This window comes from Pteropus vampyrus, unplaced genomic scaffold, assembly GCF_000151845.1.
Source record: "Pteropus vampyrus isolate Shadow unplaced genomic scaffold, Pvam_2.0 Scaffold60, whole genome shotgun sequence".
Lineage (NCBI taxonomy): Eukaryota > Metazoa > Chordata > Mammalia > Chiroptera > Pteropodidae > Pteropus > Pteropus vampyrus.
The window spans coordinates 2,287,961-2,309,279 of NW_011888841.1; the positions used below are offsets into that span (position 1 = coordinate 2,287,961).

At 38.6% G+C, this 21,319-nt stretch overlaps 1 protein-coding gene across 3 annotated transcripts in view; it reads left to right on the forward strand.

Annotated features, from left to right (window-relative positions):
• NVL (nuclear VCP-like) overlaps positions 1–19,377 on the forward strand; it is a 55,893-nt gene extending 36,516 nt beyond the window's left edge. For all 3 annotated transcript variants that reach the window (XM_023531017.1, XM_023531019.1, XM_023531018.1), the window contains 3 exons: positions 10,397–10,503; positions 16,817–16,893; positions 19,173–19,377. In XM_023531017.1, coding sequence (XP_023386785.1) covers positions 10,397–10,503; positions 16,817–16,893; positions 19,173–19,362 — 374 coding nt within the window. In that variant the 3' untranslated portion in view covers positions 19,363–19,377. The remainder of the gene's footprint in view (positions 1–10,396; positions 10,504–16,816; positions 16,894–19,172) is intronic.
• The last annotated feature ends 1,942 nt before the right edge of the window (positions 19,378–21,319 follow it).

Here is a 21,319-nt window from a genome sequence, read left to right on the forward strand (position 1 = left end):
TTAGAACAACTAATAGCATGCAGGAAAGCACTGTACTTACAATTGCAGTTTACTGTAAAGGATAGACATACGGGATGTACATACACTACCTGTATGTGTATCCTTTATAATAAACTGTAATCGTAAGTACAGGTCTTGGAGGGAGTGCAGTGTTTCCGTGCCTTCTTTCCATGGAGTCAGGGCACATCAATGTGTTCATCATCCAGGCGCTCCCTTGAGCTTCAGTGTCCAGAGTTTTTTTGGGTTTCATTATGTAGCCGTGACTGATTGAATCATTGTTGGATCATTGGTCATTTGATGGAACTCAATCTTCAGCCTCCCCTTCCCTCCCCAGAGGCTGGGTCTAAGTTCCAACCTTCTAATCACTAATCACATGGTCGGTCTTTCTGGTCACCATCCCATCCTGAAGTTATCTTGGGACCAATCAAGAGTCATCTCATTAGCATAACAAAGACTCCTGTCACTGGAGAAATTCCAAGGATTTTTGAAGCTGTATGCCAGGAACCAGGGTTAAAGACCACAAGTAGTCTTTATTGTACCATATTAATCTTGTGCATATATTACTTCATCTTGCTAACCACCATCTAGAAAATGAAGATACTACTTAATTGGAAGAATATTCATAAAGGTTAGGTGGTGTTGGCCATCACAGTGTGTGGCAAGTAGCTGTTGAGTAATATCATTGTCACATGCACTTGTGGTAATAGCAGTAGGAGCAGTTATTAGGTCATAAAATCACAGTCTCCCTAGAAGAAACCTTGAAAGTCTCTCACATTTGGACAGAATAACATCCCACCTTTCCTAAGCAGACACAGATGTTTTCTAACAGATTTCAAGAAGATAGGCTTTGGTCTGCTGTTTAGAATAAGCTGTTCTGTCTTTACCTGCACTCAGCATTGGTCATGTTTGTTTATTGTAAATATTCTTTCAGTTTAATCTCTGTAGATTAGAGAAAAATAGGTCCTTCAATGTCACTAGGTTTTACTTAAATCCTCTTCTATATAACAGTCCAGGTACATTATGTTTCGTCATGGGTTTTTTTCCTCTCATCTCTCTATTCATCTTTGAATTCCTTATGATGCTTCAGATACTCCAGCCCATAAGTGAATATAATAGCCTGTGTCAAGTTTAACTAGTAGCAGGTGAGTCATCAAGTGATACCTGTGCTTTGTCCTTTCCAGTGCCCTTTAGTATTGTCTTCCTGTCCACTGCATCTCACCCATCCCTCCCTCTGCCCCGTAACAAATCCCATTGCATTGATGGCCTACCTACGTTTAAAAACAGATATTCTAGATCTTTTTCACTCATATTCACTATCCTGTGACATTGTTTATAACTTGTTTTTTGCTCAGTTTCAAGAAATCTCTTCTTGTCTTATGTTCTGGTCAACTATTGCTGCCTGACAAACTCTTGCATTACTTAGTGGCTGAAAATTGCCATTTTTGCTTTGCTCACAGTTTTATGGGTCAGGAATCCAGGAAGGGCTTGTCCGGGTCTTTCATTTTCGATCCACATGCTGTCACCTGGAGTGGCTGGGCCAGAGGATCCGATCCTCTCCAAGATGGCTTGGTGCTCCTTGGCATCTCGCTCTGTCTCCCACATTGTCATCTTCCACAGCCTCTCCATGTGGCTGTCATTAGCACAGATCTCTGAGTCCTCGCACTTAGTGACAGCTGGATCCCAGGAGACCAAAGAATGGGAGCTGTCATTCCTCCTGAAGGCAAGGCCCAGAGCAGGCCAACTCCGAGGGCCAAGGCAGTGACAGGAAGGCCCGTATGCAGAATAAGAGGAAGTAGGACTGCAGAAAAATTCTGGACATCTTTAATCCTTTATACATATATCTGTCATCACGTATTTTTCTTTCATCACATTCTGTGTTTTGTGCAAGGTTCATATGCACTTATGGTTTGATGTAGGTCAGTCATATCAATATGAGTTTCTTTCACCTCTCAGAAGATTTACTCTCTCATTCATGAAGTAGTTATTGAGTTTTTACTATGTGCCCGGTCCTCCCAAGCTTCGGGAATTCGGAGGAGAACTGGAATTTTTTTTGCCTGCATATATTCTGATTTGGGGCTGGGGAACAGGAGGTAAATCATAGACAGACAAAACGGTAAAAGGATAAAGAGCAGGTGGTGGTTGGGGAGAGGAATGCTGATTTAAACATCATGGATCAGGAAGTCTTCAGAAGTGATGTGGGACCATGTCATGAACCCACATGATGTGAAGGGTCAAGCCATGCGAGCATCTGGGAGAAGCGCGTTCCAGTCAGACAGCCGGTGATAGTGTGGAGGCCCTGAGGCGAGACAGGCTTGGGTGTTGGGGAGCCATCAAGAAGGCCACTGTGTCCAGAGGGAAATGAGTTGGGGGCCACAGTGGCGGAGAGGTGCAAAGGGCCCTTTTGGTCAGCAAAGGGGTGTGGATTTTAGTCTGCCACGATGGGCCGCCGTAGGAGGGTTTTGAGCAGGTTTCAGCACTGTTTTCTGTGACTCAGTTTCTGTGAATTAACAGACTTTCTAGAATGGCCATGACTAGTCTCTGTGGTTACAGATGCAATTAGTAAATGGCATGAAAAAGAGAAACCCACATGGGGAGACATTATTTAAAAATTAAATGGCACTGAAAAGCTTATTTTAAAAAACTATGTTCTCACGCGGAGTTAAAAAAATGGCCTAGATGATAGAGGCTCTGTTCATCCCTCTGGCAGCCAAATCAAAGTTGTGACGGAAACAAGGAGCAGCAGCAAGGAAAAATCGCCTAACATCTAGTTGAACGAGCCAGACAGCTAGGGAGAAATCCAAGAAAGCACTCTTCAACGCCAGAAGGTAGGATGGGCCGAGGATGTGGGGCTGCCCGGTCCTGAGCAGCTGAGTGACACGGAGGCTGCAGTAGCAGCAGACGCCTCTTAAAGGGGCTGCGTCCGCGAGCGGATTTTCGCGGTGATGGACCTTTTCGCTCTGAGCACCAGTGCCTATTCAGCTACACGGAGGAGGCACCAGGAACTTACAGAGAGACATTGTTGGAGTGAGGGCCCAGGCGAGACTTGCTCTGTACAGAAGTGCCACCAGTACCCATTGTTCCCTGTAGAGCCCTCCCCATTCCCAAGGCTCGGACACAGCACTGCTATAGCCGTGATGTCATCAAACTAGATAACAGAGGATTCCCTGAAACTCCACTACCCCAAATCGGGCCCCACCCAAGCTATATCTAGGTGTGTCCTCAGCAAGTCAGGTGCTCCTTGCTGAGTAGTGCCTAGACTCACACTGGAGACAGCTGGCCTCGGATTCTGGTGTCGCCTTTTGAGGCAACTATAAGCACAGCATCTGTGGATTGCCTGCTGAATCTTAACAGGTAACCCCGGAGGGACACATGCTGGGACTAAGTTTGGCCCTCAGCTAAACCCCTCTCAGGACTGTGCCACTGGGCACCTACTTCACAAATCCACACTGATAAGACCGGGAGAGTTAAGAGCTTTGCTTAGTACATAGAAACAGACATAGAAAGGCAGCCAAAATGGAAAGAAAGACAAAGAAGCAGAAACCATATGAGAGAACAGAACAGAGATCCAGATATAATGGAATCAAGTAATCTAACAGATGCAGAGTGCAAAACACTGGTTATAAAGATGCTCAATGAACTTCTGGGAAGCGTAGAGAACTCCAACAAAGAGATAAAAGTGGAAATGGAAATTATAAAAGGGAACCAGTCTGAAATGGAGAACACATGACCTGAGATGAGAAGTATATTAAATGGAATAAACAAAGTGAATAAAGAAGAGGATCGAATGCCATATAGGACACTCAGTCAGAATGGCAAGTAAAAAGATGCCAAGACTATAAAAATAAGGAGGATATGGGACACTATTAAGGCTCCAAATACTCATCTGATCGACGAAACTGAAGAAAATCAAGATGTTGAACAGCTGTTTGAAGAAATAGTATTGGAAAACTTCTCTAACCTGGTGAAGAAAATGGACATAAAACCCCAGGAAGCTCAGAGAGTCCCAAAAACCAGGAACCCAAAGAGGCCCACACCAAGACACATAATAATTAGAATGCCAAAAGTTAAATATGAAGAAAGAATATTAAAAGCAGCAAGAGAAAAGCATATAGTTGCAGCTAATTTCTCAAAAGAAACTATGCAGGACAGGAGGGCTTGGCAAAAAATATTCGACAGGATGAAGACCCAGGATCTACAACCAAGAATAATTTCTTCAGGAAAGCTATCATTTAGAGTTGAAGGACAGATAAAGAGCTTCCCAGACAAAAGTAAGCTAAAGGAATTTATCACCACTAAGCCAGTATTATAGGAAATGTTGGAGGGACTTCTTTAAGAAGAAAAAACATGTATCAAAAACAGGAATAAAGAATGGTAACAACCACATTCCTATCAATAAGTACCTTAAATGGAAAAGAATTAAATGCTCCAACCAAAAGACAGAGTGGCTGAAAGGATAAGAAAATAAGACGCCTACAAATGAAAAGGAAGGGGATGGAAAAAGATTTTGCTTTGATGGACATAGAAGGTATTTAAGTCAGACAGAAAGATAAACACTATATGATTTCACTTATATGCAGAATTTAAAGGGTAAAAAGAACAAATTAATCAAAACACTCACAAATATAGTGGACAGTTTGGTGACAGACAGAGGGGAGGGTGGTTTGGGGGAATGGGGTGAAGGGTTAAAGAAGTACAATTTAGTAGCTGATGGATGGTCACGGGGATGGGGAGCATGGCATAGGAAATGCAGTTACTATTAATACATTGGCCAGGTGGAGGGTCAGGGAGGGAGGGAGCAATTGGGGAGATCATTTTACTAACTATATAGATGTCTAACCAATGTACTGTATACTTGAAACTAATTAAAATTAAAAACAAAACAAAACAAAAACTGTTCTCTGCCCCACCCCCACCACCCCCGGCCAGAGGCAACTACTTGTGAACTCCTTGAGCTATTTTTTATGTATTTACCCATATTTTCAAATAGTATGTTCATACTGCAATTTCTTATCAGTTTCACATAGTGCCCAAAACTTCTTTTTAAGGTGGACGAAGATTGTTATTTTCCATTGACCCTTCACGCACACCCTGTCATCACCCCCACACCTTCTGTTCTCTTCACTCTGTCCTTCCAATATTATAATATAGTTTGATCACAACTGTAGTATAATCACTGGTCAGTGTTTACATTACTTAAAACTATGTAAATATTTCTTTCTGCTCACCCAAGAATAACACTGATTAGGTTTCCTTTTTCATATGACCTTTTTAGTCCTGGGTTTAGTAGCCCTCATTTTTTTCTTTTGCTTTATTTTCTATGTTCCTGCTCTTCATCAGATATTATGCAACAGCCAGTTTAATTTATCTAGATGATGTATCAATTCCATTTGGTTTTTTGTTTGTGTGTTTCTGGAGCTTTGCGTTTTCCCGCTCCAGTCTGGACTGGCTACCTTTAGGTCTGTGGTAGAAACAGCTGTTACTTCAGAACTCACCTCTACTGCTCTCCTTTGTTTTGCTGTTTCTGATCTCTTGACAGACTCTCTCATTTTGCTAGAGCTCATCTTTCAGTGACTTTCTTAAGAAAGGTCATGTAGGAGGTAAATGCTTTGAGTCCTTATATATTTGAAATTATCTTTATTTTACTTTCTGATTGATAGGCTGGCTGAGTATAGGATTTTGAGTTGAACATTGTTTTTTTCATAATTTATAGGTGTTGCTTTTTTTTTCTTTAAAGTTCTGTGTCATTCTGATCCTTTTTATGTGACTTTTTGTATATTTGTTACATGTATATGCCTCACATTGATCTTTTAAATTTATTCTTCTGTCATTTTTCATCTTTTTATCTCTCTCCCTAATTTGTGAAGAATTGATTTTTAGAAAGTAAATGAAAATACTGTCCTCCTACCATTCTGCCTCTGATGTTCTAAGGAACTGTGACAGCCTTCCTCCGACATGTGGCGTACCAAAGTCCACATCTCATTCTGGAAATAAACCACTTCCCCGTGCTCAACCAGAGGACATAAAGCTCCTTGTACAAATGACATCCAGACCACTTACACATACTTTGCATTCCCTTCTTCAAATACCAACTGCTGTAAAGGATGTTCTCTTTGAAGAACTACCTGTTCCCACTTCATTCCCCGGCCAGCTGGTTAAAACAACATACAGAGTTTATGAAACCCACACAGCCACACCAGCCTGTTACTTTTTCTCCTACTCAGTAGGTGTCTGTTTCCTACCAGTAGCAATTCAGTATCCAGAAAGAGTTTCTGCCCTCTGTGTATGGCTCAGTTGAAAAATAAATACGTAAATTATGATGTGTAATTAAATAGTTCAGGGTCTCTATCCATTGTATGGATAGAGCCTTTAATAATTATTAGATGAAAGAGCAGATGACTTACAAAGAAGATATTTATTTTAATGTAGTCAAGTAAAATGTAGTAATCCCTCACTTCTCAAGTCTGGATGGCCTTGAGTCATGGTCGAATGCTCCTTGAAGGTAATTGAACAGTGAGTTGGTGCCACAGTCAAGCCTGTATGTGTTGCCCTTTGGCATAGAACTATCCTGTTAAAATTAACTTAGGCTCTGGCATCACCTCTGCTAATTTACAGGTACCCTGGTACGTAATAGAACTTAGTAAGTATTTGTTTAATGAATCGTAAGAGACCTGCTTCTGTTTCGTGAAAGCTCTCTGATCTTATGATAATTTTCACTGGACACATTGACAGTCTTGTTAGTCTGAGGATCTAATTTTTAAAAAACAGCTTTATTGAGAGATGTGATATACCATATATTTTACCCACTTTAAGTGTACACTTCAGTGCTTTTGAGTATATTTAGGATTGTACGACCATCCCAACAATCTAATTTTAGATCATTTCCATCACCCTGAAAAGAAATCTGTGTCTGTTAGCAGGCACTTCTCATCCTTCTTCCACCCCCAGCCCTAGGCAGCCATTAATCTACACTCTATCTCTATAGATTTCCTTATTCTGGACGTTTTATATAAATTAAATCACATAATATGTGAGCTATTGTATCTGGCTTGTTTCTCTTAGCATAACATTTTCAGTGTTCACTTATGTTGCAGAATGAATTGACACTCGTTCCTTTTTATTACTGGATAATAAGTCATAGTGTAGATATACCACATTTTATTTATTCATCATTTGATGGACATGTAGGTTGTTTCCACTTATTGACTGTTACGATAATGCTGCTATAAACATTCATGTGTAAGTTTTTGTGTGGATGTATGTTATTATTTCTCTTGGGTAGATTCCTGTGTGTAGAAATGATGAGTCCAGTGGTCACGCGTGTTTGACATTTGAGAAAATGCCAAATTCTTTTCCAAATGGCTACACCATTTTATATTCCCACTAGTAATTGGGACAAAGCAGTGTACAAAAGCTCCAATTTCTCCACATCCTCACCAGCGCTTATTATTGTGTTTTTTATTATAGCCATTCTAGTGGGTACGAGGTAGTATTTCATTGTAGTTTGATTTGCATGTCCATAATAATCAGTGATGTCGAGCATTTTTTCTTTTGCTTATTGGCCATTCATATAGCTCTTTTGGAGAAATGTCTGAATTCTTCACCCGTTTTTTAATTGGGTTAATGCTGTCTTGTCATTGAGTTACTAAGGGTTCCTTATTCTAGGTACAAGTCCATAATCAGATGTGCAATTTGCATATATTTTCTACCAGTCTGTGAGTTATCTTTTTCCTTTTCAATGGCACCCATCTCATTTGTCAGTGACTAGATGTTGTCTTTGAAGCTTTGGGATTGTTGGTGACTTTTTTTATTTCAAATATAAGCATTTATATCTTGAGTTTTCCACCTAAAATTCTGTCTCTGACACAATTAGGTAGAGTACGAATTAGGGAGCTGTAACAATAATCCAGGTGCAAGGTGTTGGTTGTTTGAACCAGGTGATGCCTGGGGATGTAGAAAGAATCTGTAGAAAGAATATGGTGTCATAGAGTTGACAGGATTCGCTAATGGATTGGATATGGATGTGGGAGAGTGGAATCAAGTTTGATTCCAGGTATTAGGCCTAAAAAACTGGAAAAAAGTTGTCATTAACCAGGATGGGAAAGACAATAGTAGGGCCCCATTCGGGAAGGAGGTAGGAAAAGATGAGGACCTCTGTCTTAAATCTGTCATGTTCAAGACCTGTTAGTCAAATGGAGATGCTGGGTATGAGCCAGCCTCTCTCACTTCCTGGGACATCCATCCCTTGCACACTTCTAGTATTTAAGATGATCTGAAGTGCAAAAACCTGTTTAGTACATATGAGTTCTAGACAATACTATTAGATCTTCTTTGAGAAGTGATGTATTACATAGAATTTTGTAAGAGCTTTTGGTGGAGCATAATTTAAATCATCTAATACTAAAATTGATATAAAGTGCTCAGGATGCTGTTTACTATAAATAAAATGAGAAAATAACTTCTTAAAATAATAATCTTTGTAATACTAAATTTGATGTTTTTTAGCTAGAGATATTAATTATAAAAGTCCTAAACTAAGAACGCTTTCTGATTAAAATCAGGATTGTTTTCATCGGGCTTTATTTGAGGGCATGCATATTTGGCTTTAAGGTCTATATTTGTATATTTAAGATAAAAGATATTTCCACAGAATGGTGTTGTCATAGACATAGACATATAGATCATTAGAATATAATAGAATCTAAAAATATTCCCACAAATATCTGGACAATTGATTTTTTGATAAAGCACAAAGGCAATGCAGTGAAGAAAGGAGAGCCTTGTCAGCATATAGTGGTGGAACAGATATCCATATGCAAGAAATACGAACTTTAATCCATACCTCTTAGCACATGCAGAAGTTAACTCAAAATGGATCAGAGACCAGTGAAAACTGAAAGCTATAAAACTCCTGAAAGAAAACACAGAACAATTTTTTTACCTTGGATTAAGGAAAGATTTCTTAGATATGACACCAAAAGCACACTGTTAGGGAGTGAATGATTAAATTGAACTGCTCTTCAAAAGGTGCCACTAAGAATTCAGAGACAAACTACAGGCTGGGAGAAAATATTTGCAAAGTACATATCTGATAAAGGATATATATCCAGACTATATAATGAACTCTCAAAACTCAACAATAAGAAAAACCCATTAAAATGGGCAAAAGATTTATGTAGACACTTCACCATAGAAAGTATACAGGTGGCAAATAAACACATGAAAAGGTGCTCAACATCATTAGTCATTAAGGAAATGCAAATTAAAGCCACAAAGAGATACCACTACAAAGCTTAAAATGACTAAAATTAAAATGGCTGTACCGAACACTGGCATGGACATAGAGGAACTGGAACCCACACACTGCTGGTTAGACTGTAAAGTGGTAACTAGTTTGGAAACAGTTTTTCGATTTTTGAAAGTTAAGCATATCCCTGCAGTGTGATATTGCCGTACTACTTTACATCCCACAGTTCGGTATTTACCAAAGAGAAATGAAAGCCTACACAAAGACTCATACGTGAGTGTTATTGCAGCTTTGTTTGTAGTAGGCCAAAAGTGAAAACAGCCAAATGTTTATCAGCAGAAGAATGGAAAAACAAATCGTGTGATAGCCATACTATGGAATCCTACTTAGCAATAAAAAAGTATTAAGTACTACTTAATACACATCGTAACTTAGGTGAATCTCAAAATAACTGTGTTGAGTAAAAGCAGACAGAGTACATACTTTATAATTTCACTTATATAAAGTTCTGTTAAATGCACACTAATCTGTAGTGACAGAACAGATCGGTGGCTGCCTAGGAATAAAGCGGGTAAGAGAAGGGCAAGAGAGAAAGGTTAAAAGGGGTCCTCAGTAATTTTTTAAAGCCTAAAGGTTTCCTGACACCAGAATGTTTGAGACTCTTCGCCCTGGAGAGTCAGATGACCCTTAGGCCAGTCACACAACGCTCTGGGTTGTATTGGCAGCGTTGGGCTTCATTCTGCACTGGGGAGCAGGGGTCGAGAGAGCTGGGTGTGTGCATCTTAGGAAGTAGCCCTGGCAGCATCGTAAGGAAGTTATATTTGGCCTTGACTGAGGATCGAGGTCATGGGAGGCAGACTTGATAGAATTGATAGAATCTAAGGCTCTGCAGTTAGAGAGGTGGGAGAAACCTGCTTGGCATTTGGGGTCATTATCTCAGATAGAGAATCTGGGAGGAAAGCAGGTTTGGGGCAGAAAGGTGGGGGTAGACTTTTTACTCTCAAGGATGTATTTTGACGAACTGAAGCATTTCATTTCAGTAAAGTCTTAATTTGTCTTTTTTCTTTTAAAAAATGTGCTCTTCCCATCTCATGTTAGTTATATTTTTGAAAAGATTTTATTTTATTTAGGACTTTTTCCTTTCTTCTTCAGATATCATTGACCCTGCAATCCTGCGCCCAGGCCGCCTGGACAAAACCCTCTTTGTGGGTTTGCCACCCCCAGCAGATCGTCTTGCCATCTTAAAAACTATCACAAAAGTGAGTAAAGGAAATGGTGTATTTTTCTGTCCTTTTAAATATGGACAAGTAGTAATTTAGGATGCCTAATCACTTTCTTTTCTGTAGCTTTAAATACTTGTCCAGTCTCTTATCTCCCAAAGGAGAAGGTGAACCGTTTTTTGATGATCAAAGAGACTTCTTATTCTTTCTTATTTGTTTAAAATGAAGGGGATATTTAGAATTTAATGCTGAACTGATATATTTGAGATACCACTTTAATCACGTTTTCTGTTCTCATAGATCTTTGCTTCTTACTTTAGAGGAATTGTCCACAGAGCATATTTGAAATGGAATTAGAAAGTTTTAGAAATGAAGAGTAAATAGGTATAGGCCCATTACAAATATCCAGAGAAAACTTGAGTTTTGAAACCATAACGTTGAATTCTGTCCTCCGTGTTGGATATATGCCAACTTTTAAGAGGTCTGTACAGTATTAACTTTGCCTTTTTTCTAAAAATAATAAGCAGTGCATACAAAATACAAAGAAGAAAGCAAATCACCCTAAATTGTACTGCTGTAAAATGTGCATTAACATTCAGTGCAGACATCATTCCAAATGTGTTTATGCAGCCCGGGTAGTGGGTGGGCGGAAGGAGGGGGCGAACGTAATACGTCACTTGAATACAGTTAAATTTATTTGAAATTTAAAAGAAAACAAAGGTAAGGGAATTTTTAAACGTCCAATAAATGATGCTTTTCCAAAAAAGATATTATCTCCTAAAATATCACATTTTCTAAAGTATTAGTAAAAATAAACATATTTTCAAAAGTCAGACTTTCCAACCATGTACCTTCTTTTTAAGTCAGTCAAAAGTGAGAAAAATTGGCATTTTTAATGTTTAACTTCTGTTTCAAAGTTTGCTGGCTTTTTACTTGAATTCCCCGGATTGTTTTATGCACAGTGCCCCCTTCTTCCAGTTAATACCTGAGATATTATAGTATATTAGAATAAAATTTGTTCATCTTGGTCCTGAAAGTCTGAAACAATTTGTGGAGCAGAGCAACTTCTCAGTATCTTTTTTCAGACTTCTAAGTTTCTTACAAGAAAACCGAGTAATGACATACTACTTTTTAATATCTTCTATTTGGTGTTTCTAGTAATGACGTGATAACAAGAGGCTTATCACTATAAACTTGCTTGGACAAGTGCAGTTTTTTCTCCTTAATATCTATTTCTTCCTTATAAATGTCATTACAACATACCTTATCTCAGAAAGCCAGAAAGATTTTTTGATGTCTAACAGGTGCTTTGAGATATATGCAGTCTTTAAAATAGTGATAAAAATCCCACTAAAAGACTCAAAATTCCCAATACATTTTTTTAAATGTGTCCCGTAAGACTAAAACATATATTAACATCTCACCGGGCAACATTATCTGTTAAATTTTCATAAGCTAATAATATCTGATATAATAATAGGTAATATTTATTAAACACTTACTGTGTTCCAGATACTTTACATAAATGAATATGCTTAATCCTTGCAACTACCTTTTGAAATATTTGAAAGTGATGAGCCAACTATATCTCACAAAAACAGGATACAGAGATGTGTCTTACTATGTATATATTTCAAGACTGCAAACAAAGTACCAGTTACCTTGTTATGGTGGTATGATTATGTTAATTTTCCTTTATTTTTTTTTTTCAACCATATGAATAAAATCATCGCTGATTCCAGACTTCGTTATGTGACTAAGAATAGGTTTCTGTGCCTAAACATAGATGTAATTATTGAAATAAATATAGTAGTACATCTCGAATGATTTTTTGAACCTGATCATTCTGTAACATGAAATACTTACTGAGAATTATAGGAAATAATAATACAGTGGGTCATAACTTTCTTTTTTTAAATTGCAGTAAATATGTTTAGCTTAAATTTACCATTGTAACCATGTTAAGTGTACAGTTCTTTGGCACTAGTACATTCACATTGTTGTCATCAACACCATTCATCTCCAGAACCCTTTTCATTTTGCAACCTGAAAATCTGCCCCCATTAAACAGTGTCTCCCCAGCCCCGGGCAACCACCATTATACTTTTCTGTCTCTATGAATTCGACTACTCTGGGTGCCTCATTCATATAACTAGAATCATATGATATTTGTGGGCCATAACTTTTTAAAAGACTACTTTCCTTTTTCTAATAATTACTTTGGCTCAGCTTTCTATAGTCACCAAATTATTTGAGACTTTCACAAGAGCTTTTATTAAGAGATAATAAAACCAGTAGTGCATCTGATAAGAGGTTAATACCCAAAATATATAAAGAACTCATACAACTCAACAACAATAAAAAGCAAACAGTCCAATTAAAAAATGAGCAGAAGACCTGAATAGATATTTCTCTAAAGAGGAGATACAGATAGTCAATAGACATATGAAAAGATGCTCAGGGTCACTAATAATCAGAGAAATGCAAATTAAATCCACAACAAGATAACACCTCACACCTGTCAGAATGGCTCTCATCAAATCAAAGAACAAGTGTTGGAGAGGATGTGGAGAAAAGGGAACCCTCGTACACTGTTGGTGGGATTGCAAATTGGTACAGCCACTCTAGAAAACAGCGTGGAGGTGCCTCAAAAAATTAAAAATGGACCTACCTTTTGACTCAGCAATTGCACTTCTGGGTATTTATCCGAAGAAAACCAAAACAATTCGTGAAGATCTATGTATGCACCCCTATGTTCATGGCAGTGTTATTTACAATAGCCAAGATATGAAAGCAACCTAAATGTGCATCAGCAGACAATTAGTTAAAGAAGTTATGGTTCATATGTACAATGGAATATTACTCAGCCATAAAAAAAATCGCGCTGTTTGTAACAACATGGATGGACATATAGAGGTTCTTAAGCTGAGTGAAATAAGTCAGAGAAAGATAAATACCATATGATTTCACTTATATGCAGAATCTAAGGAGCAGAAAGAACAAACTAATTGAAAACTGACTCACAAATAGGACAGTCTGATGATGGCCAGAGGGGAGAGGGGTGGGGGGACTGCGAGGAAAAAAGGTAAAGAGTTAAAGAAGCACAAATCAGTAGTTGGTAGATGGTCACAGGGATAAGGAACACGGCATAGGGGATGCAGTCAGCAGGAATGTAATGGCTAGCTATAGGGCCAGAGAGAAGATAAAGTAATCAGGGGCATCGTTTCATAAACTATGTAACTGTACACTTGAAACTAAAAATAAAATGTAAAAAAAAACTAATAAAAACCAAGTTAGTATAAAAGTTCTAAATATTTTATATAATAGTACTATTTTAATAAATGATTCTCTAAAATAAAATATAAGCTTTCTAATATGCCATTTAAAAATTTTTAATTGCACTTGAGAGTCTCTAGAATTCACCTTTTGTTTTACTTACTATAAGCTAGAAGCATTGCCACATTTCAGTTAAGAATAATCAGATTTTAATAATCCACAGATTCCTTAGCTCTTATTTCTAATTGGAAAATAATATTGGTCTTGAAACTTTGGAGCTCTCCTATGTAGACCGCACCCGCACTCTCCAAAAAAGGCAGTTTGTCACTTTCTTGCAAGTGTAAAGGTTTGTGAGGGGGCGGGGAGGGTATTAATTTTTCTAAAAAATTAATTTTTTAAGAACCAGAAAATTTCTGAGAATTTAAACTTCTAAAAATGAACTGTTTTTCTAAAATATTACTTTTAGATAGTCATTTATTGTGTTCCTTTCTATATTGAGCTTTCACAAAAGATTTAACTTTAAAGGGTACCCTAAATGTAGAAAGCCAGCAGTTGCTCCCAGTATGCTGATGTGGGAAAACTTTCCCCTCTGGGTCCTCTTAAAGAGAATAGGAAGATGTGATGGACAGTGTTATGAACAATATTCCTGTCACAGGCACAACAACACGCCTCTCAGGACTGAGGCTGCTGGTTCTCCTAATGCAAGACGAGGACGTAACTCAAAGCCAGTTCATTAAAAATGACTTTCTGAAAGATCAGAGAAATGCACTGTGAGAGTGTGCAGACTTTATGAAAGTCCAGCTTGACCCAAGAGTAGAATTAAGTTACTGAGAAGTATAAAAGAATTATCCTTAGGCAGTCCTCCATGGATTTATTTCTTACGATTGAGCTTTTGATTAAAACGGGACGGTAGAAAGTTTGAGGTAGAATTCTCTAGCAGCACCTGGAGTATAGTAGGGAACATCCATGTGCTTTGTGACCATCAGGGTGAGGTTGGTAGTTTCCTATGAACGTGAGAGACTCTAAGCTTAGGCTCCCGCCTAACGAGGCAGCCTCTCCTCTCTGACCCCCACCGACGTCTCATGATGGGTTGAGACTCAGCAGGGCAGTGGCAGTAGACTTTCCTGCTTCCGGCATAGCTTGGAAAGCCCAAACATTTCTGTTCCCCGTCATAAAAAAATCCCTGTTTCATATTCACCGTCATTATTGAAACAAGACTTCCTTCCTCCTCCCAAATATAGCATGAAATTATATCTACTTATTTGGGATAAGATACTGGGGTTTTTTTTTTTAATAACCAAAATAAATAATAAAGACTTAGAAACTTCCCAGAGGTCTACTCAGTTGCCAGCTTGAACTTTAGACTCAGGTTTTCTAATTCTTAGTGCAATGTTGTTTCCACTTTTTAGACCTTTTTATTGCAGTACCATACAGATTCAGAAAAGTGGATGTATTAAATGTGAGTTTATAACAAAGCCTCCAGATCAAGAAAGAACATTACCAGTTAAATTCATACAGACAGAAAGTAGAAAGGTGGTTGCCAGGGGCTGGGAGGAGGAGGGAACGGATGGATTACTGGTTCGTGCATGCAGAGTTTCACTGTGGGAAGATGAAAAAAGTTCTAGAGGTGGATGGTTACACAGTAGTGCGGATGTACTCAATGCCATTAAACTGTAACACTTAAAAAGGGTTAAAATGATAAATTGGTTAACAGATTTTACTAAAATAAAAGAGAGAACATTACCAGGGCCACAGACGCTGCCCTCCTGCTTCCTCTCAGCCACTACCCACCCCACCCCACCCGGGTTAACTAAGTTTTGAAACCATTTTCGTTAAAAGGAACCTTAAGGATCCTGCAGTCTGGCCACCTAGTTGTACACACAGCCAGCCAGAGGAAAAAAGGAAAAACGCACAAAGATTATTTGCCTGAAGTCACACAGTTTCATTTCCCTTGATTAGTTCCCATGTCAAAGTGGATTGAATGGGAAACATATCTGTTTCTGGAACCTGTGTTAGATGAACATTTGCATTTTACCAAATAACAGCAGCTAGCAGATGTACAGTTTATGAACTTCTTAAACATGCCCAGCTGGGAGGAAATGAGAGGGCACAGTCTGAATGTGGGCCAAGAGGCAGGTGGTTGCACAAAGTGCCAAGCCTACTTGGAGCACCTGCCATACTAACATTTAAACTTACCTTGAAGCTTAATGGCATGTGTTTATTCACACTTTTCTGTGTGTTTCTTCTTAAACTGTTTATTTCCTAATGGTAATATTTGCTACAGATACTATATGCAGTGTATATGTAAGTTATGAATCAAAATAATGAAGCAGATATGAACCTGCCATCTAACCATCGAACATTTTAAATCACTAAAAACTTTTGTTTGCCTCTGCAATTGAAGTCACTAAAAATGTTATTAACACATACTGTATGCATGCAAGATTCTGCGTTAAGTGCTATTGGACTTGCAGAACTTTTCTGTTACTTGTCCTTTCTAGCCATCTCTAGGTATGAGCCATCTCTAGGTATGAGCTGAAGGGGAATTGGCACTGGCACTAAGTCGGGGTTGAGCTTAGTTACTGGGTTAAGAAAGAGCACATTGAGCATAGAGTTTGGCTTTTATTGTAAAGCAGTTTCCTGCTCCTTTTCTCCTGGCCAACTTCAATATATTTCTCCCTTCCTAGCCAACCGAAAACTGAGCACAAATGCATGTCAGAACTGAGCACCGCTTAAGTCTTTGCCACATTTAATCAAGCAAAGGAAATGTGTTTCTTCAGCTTTGGGAAGATCGAAGTGGAGATTTTGTTCCTGGTGGTGGTTTTGCTACAGCTGCCCCCAGGTTCTTCAGTCTTCATAAGCATAACATTGTTTGCCTTTAGCTTGTCCAAGTTTGGAGTCTGCTTCTTACGCTCATTTCTCAAAATTGAAATTTGTAAAAATCTCGTAACACTGGTCTGGGAGTCAGTTATGTTGATGTAGTTAAGCAGCCAGTACTGTTTATTTAGAACTTATTATGTGGAAAAGTATTGATCTTTAAAGCCCCAGTGAAAAAGAGTTTTTCTGTCCTATTTAGAACGGCACCAAACCCCCGCTGGACGCAGATGTAAATCTGGAAGCAATTGCTGGGGACCTGCGCTGTGACTGCTACTCGTAAGTGTCTCAGTCTCAAGTCTGCCGAAGCTCCGAGGCCCCGTTTCCTCGTGTGTAGAGTGAGGAGAGGGTGCTGTCGGGAGCGTTCAGTTTGGCGTCCGGAGGGCGCCTAACGCAGCAGCTGGCCGTTTCTTGCTCCTTCCTTCTTGGAGAAGCGACCACCCATTTTGAGACGCTAAAGAACTCCAGGAGTGGGGGATCCTCTCATGCTGACTCGGTACTCTGCACCCAGACCACCATTGCTGCCCTTCACAAACCATCTGTCCTTCCAGAATATTCGAGCGGACATTTCATTACTAGCTGCCAAATTATCCAGGTGCTTCAGCATTTATAGAAGCTACGAGTGCCATGTTTTCTAAGCCTCGGAATTCCTTTTGCACAGCACACCAGTGTCCACACAGCCTGTAGGAAAAGCAAGAAATCAAACATCTCTGCCTTCAGCTCTTGGATGGTGGTGGTGGTTGTAGTTTTTATTTTCTTCATATATTTTTAAGGAAATTTGTTAACTTTCCCAATTTTGGTACACAGGAAGAAAATGAAACTCAGGTTTTATTAGTGAGAAGCGTCTCCTCCTCTGCCTTCTTTGAAAAGCCCTGTTGCTTGTCCACAGCATACTCGGTGTACTTGGTAGCCCCATGGGGCCCGCCCAGTGCCAGCTTTCTGAAGCTACGTCAGGCGAGGCGCTGTTTTCACTTTGAGGTCTTCCGGGACCTCTTCAGCAGTATGAACTTCTATCCACTGGTGGAACACAGGCACTCAGTTCCAGTTCTGGTCGAAGAATTTCACATAACCCTCTCTTATCAAGATGATTTCACTGAAACCATGCTGATTATTTTTAGGGCATGTGGTCAAAATACAAAGTTTTATTTCTAGTTTTGTCACATATGGACATCTAGGACGAGTCTCAATCTTTGTTCTGCCACCGCAGCCAATGCACTTGAGAGATATGTCGCACTCTGGTTAGTAAATAATTTTGGCTCATTTAAGGAAAGAGTGGTTGTCTCCATGAACGGGAAGTGATCAGAGCCCCAGGCAGTGGTCCTGAGGGACATGTAAAAGCCCCTCTTTTGCTTTAAGGAGACTGTATCTCTCCTCCTAGTTAGGAATCAGACCTGTACCAGTCTGTAATTAAATGAACCTACAACTAAGGGGGAAAAAAAGAGAGGGAGAGAGACTTAAGTGAGTCGTTTAGAGCTTTGAGTGCTAAAATCTGAAAAGATTTTCAGGGAGTGACCGAGGCAGTTTTGATGGCAAAATTTACCCTGGGCCTAATCTTTTGGGTTATACCACGTGGGATGTCTGTGTACAAAAGGATTGGAGTGATGCGCACTTTGGGATTCGGAGCCACTGCCTTTGTAGTTTGAGAGACAGTGCGACACTCAGCCCTCACCCACCTGTTCACTTGGGTTAGTGGTGTCTCCGCTCCGGTGTTGGATTTCATGCTGAGGAAAGCACGTATGTGCTTATTAATAATGCTACATTCCTAACACTCTCCTAACAGAAACCTTGGATTCAGTTAATAACCCAGGCTCTGTATATCTCTAAATTTATATGTTATGTGGATCCTCAGCATTATACAGTAAATTAGGTTAATGTCTAGAAATGAGTGTTTTATCCACAAATTCAAATTCTTTCTCAAAGGATCATCAAGAATTCTGTTAAAAATGTAATGCAGTGAAACCACAGGCAGCACCAGTCTTTCATTGAACTCAGGAACCATGCTGACTCAGCATATTATTATTACACCGAATCATTAAATGAGGGCTTGTTAGGTCTTGTCATATTTTAAGTAACTTATGATGTGTCTACTCAGCTTGAGCTTGAATCAAGTGCATCAAAGACTTTCGACTTTTCAAAACCCTTTTGAACATGAAGCCATAAATGACGTTTTTATATAAGCTTATTTGAGACATTAGGTAATAAGTGAAGTCAGCACTTTAACAGAGGCCACGTGAACAAAAATTTTAATAAATAACGAATGAGTTCCTTTCTACTGGCTGGATATTCTGAACTGTCTGTATTAACATGAGTATCTATGGCTGTTCCCATGGGACAGTTATGATTCATTGCACTGTCTCCTTCATGATTTTTTTCCAAAAGTTAGAAATATTTTAAATGAAAACTAAAAACTCTTTCCTACTGACCATAATCAGTTTATCCACTTTTACTGGTCAGTTTTTTTCCTGATTATTTAATGCGTGACTTAAAATTGCTCTCAGACTTCTTTCTGGTCTTTTACAGTATCTGAGGGTAAATAAGTAACACTTCTTGTATTACAGGGGTGCAGATCTGTCTGCTTTGGTGCGGGAAGCTTCTATATGTGCCCTGAGACAGGAAATGGCAAGACAAAAGAGTGGAAATGAAAAAGGTATGATTCCAGAATCTCTGACTTCTAATCAGTTATCACTCTGGGCACCTGAAACCACTGTTGACCTCGAAAATGACCATTTTCTAGCATATCATCTATGATATTAAAACTTGACATTTTTTTGATGAGACCTTCGAAGCTGTTCTGAATATTATGTGACATCTGTGGCTGACAACTATAATAGTGAAGTTATTTGGTGCCTCTCTAAAAGTCTCATATCTTTCCCTATCATGTACAAATGCTTAGATAGGAGCAAGCCAGGTCCATTTACAGTCTTCATCATGAGTTTGGTCTATCAATCAGATCTGGAAAACCTTCTCAGTCTTTTGCTAAGGTAATACCTACTTTCCTGTTAAAATGCAGCTTATATTGGGAAGCTTAGAACATATACACACACAAAGTGAAAACTGAAATAACTTTCCATATACTTCGACTTTCCTTTCAAAATACGGAAATCCATGTACATCATCATGTGACACTTTGAGGCCCTCTCAACAGCTCTGCACCATTCTCCACATCTGACAGTGTCTTTGTTTGTACAATTTGGGTGTGTGTGGCTAAAAAAGATTGATTTGTGACCAGCATTCCAACCATACCACCTACAGGAACAGCCTTCACTTGACTTGGTTCCTCTGACAATTCTTTCATCAGTTGTCATTTATGGCTGCTTTCTTCACAGTACTTGGAGGATACCCTCCTCAGAAGACCTACCTTGTCCTCCCAACCTGTGCTTTATCTGAAGTTCAAGTCTATATTGATCGCCTTTTATTCAGTAGATTTTCAAAAGATGTCTTTTTTTATTTGTATGGATTTCCTGTTTTTCTTTGGCCACCAAGAATCTTAGAGCTAAATTTTGTTTACAGTTAAAACAACATATGCTTAGCTTAGATTTGTCAGCACACATCATTATGAAGTCCCCGAGTTTTTTGTTGTTTAATTTTAAAGGTCAGTTATCTGAACTCCTTTTATTGTGAGCTGTTTTAAATTCCTTTTAGAAATAGATGGGCTACAATTAGTAAAATTAGAATATCTTATAAACATCATATGTGGTATTATGCTCTCTGAGAGATGGAGCCTATGACTAGCTGGGAATTTGTTTTGTCACTAAAAGTTAACAGGTTTCTGTACGTATATTGGCTGCTACTAATAATTCTGTTTGGATGTTATCTTACAAACATAGAACAAGTTTTAATAGCCCTGCTTTGATACTGTTGACATTTCCAGCTGTCTGTCCTTTGAGACTTTGCATTGGTATCTTACTGAAACTGAAATGCCATTCAACTTCTGTTTGCCATGTTGAACTACACATTTTGTTTTATTTTTAGGTAAATATTCTATCCTAATGTCTATGTAGAAAGTTGACCATTTTAAATATAAATTGTCATCATGTAAGTTGCCATATTAACATTCTAAACCATGCCTTAACATTTAGTTATTTGATTTCTCTTACTTATGTAATGGCATAACCTTATAAAAAATCAGAACCCCCTTCTAATCCGGTATCATGATATTATCTATATAGTATGTGTTATAATATAACACTATAATATATGGTTATGTGTATGTATTAAGTTATTCTACTTCCCGTTCCTAGTTAAATATATTTGAATTACCTTAAAAGAGAACAATTCTAGTTCTTCTTCATAAATATCTCCATTAAATTAAGGTAAACAATGCACAGAGAGCCTACAAAGGGTCATCTGTTTATGAGTGATAGGGCTCTTTGAGTGGTACTGCATTCAAATCTGATGAGCAGAGGTTAGAGGAAATAGATGTTGGTCAAAGGGTATAAGCTTCCTGCTATGAGTAAGTTCAAAGTGTCTAATGTGTACTGCATGGTGACTGTAACTAACAGTACTGTGTTTTATACTTGAAAGTTGTTAAGAGAGTAGATCGTAAAAGTTACTACCACACAAAAGTAATTGCATGAGGGGACAGAGGTGTTAACTAACCTTATCGTGGAATCATTTCACAATATATGTATGTATCATATCATCATGTTGCTTACCTTAAGCTTTCATATGTCATATATCAGTATCAGTAAAGCTGCGGGGGGGG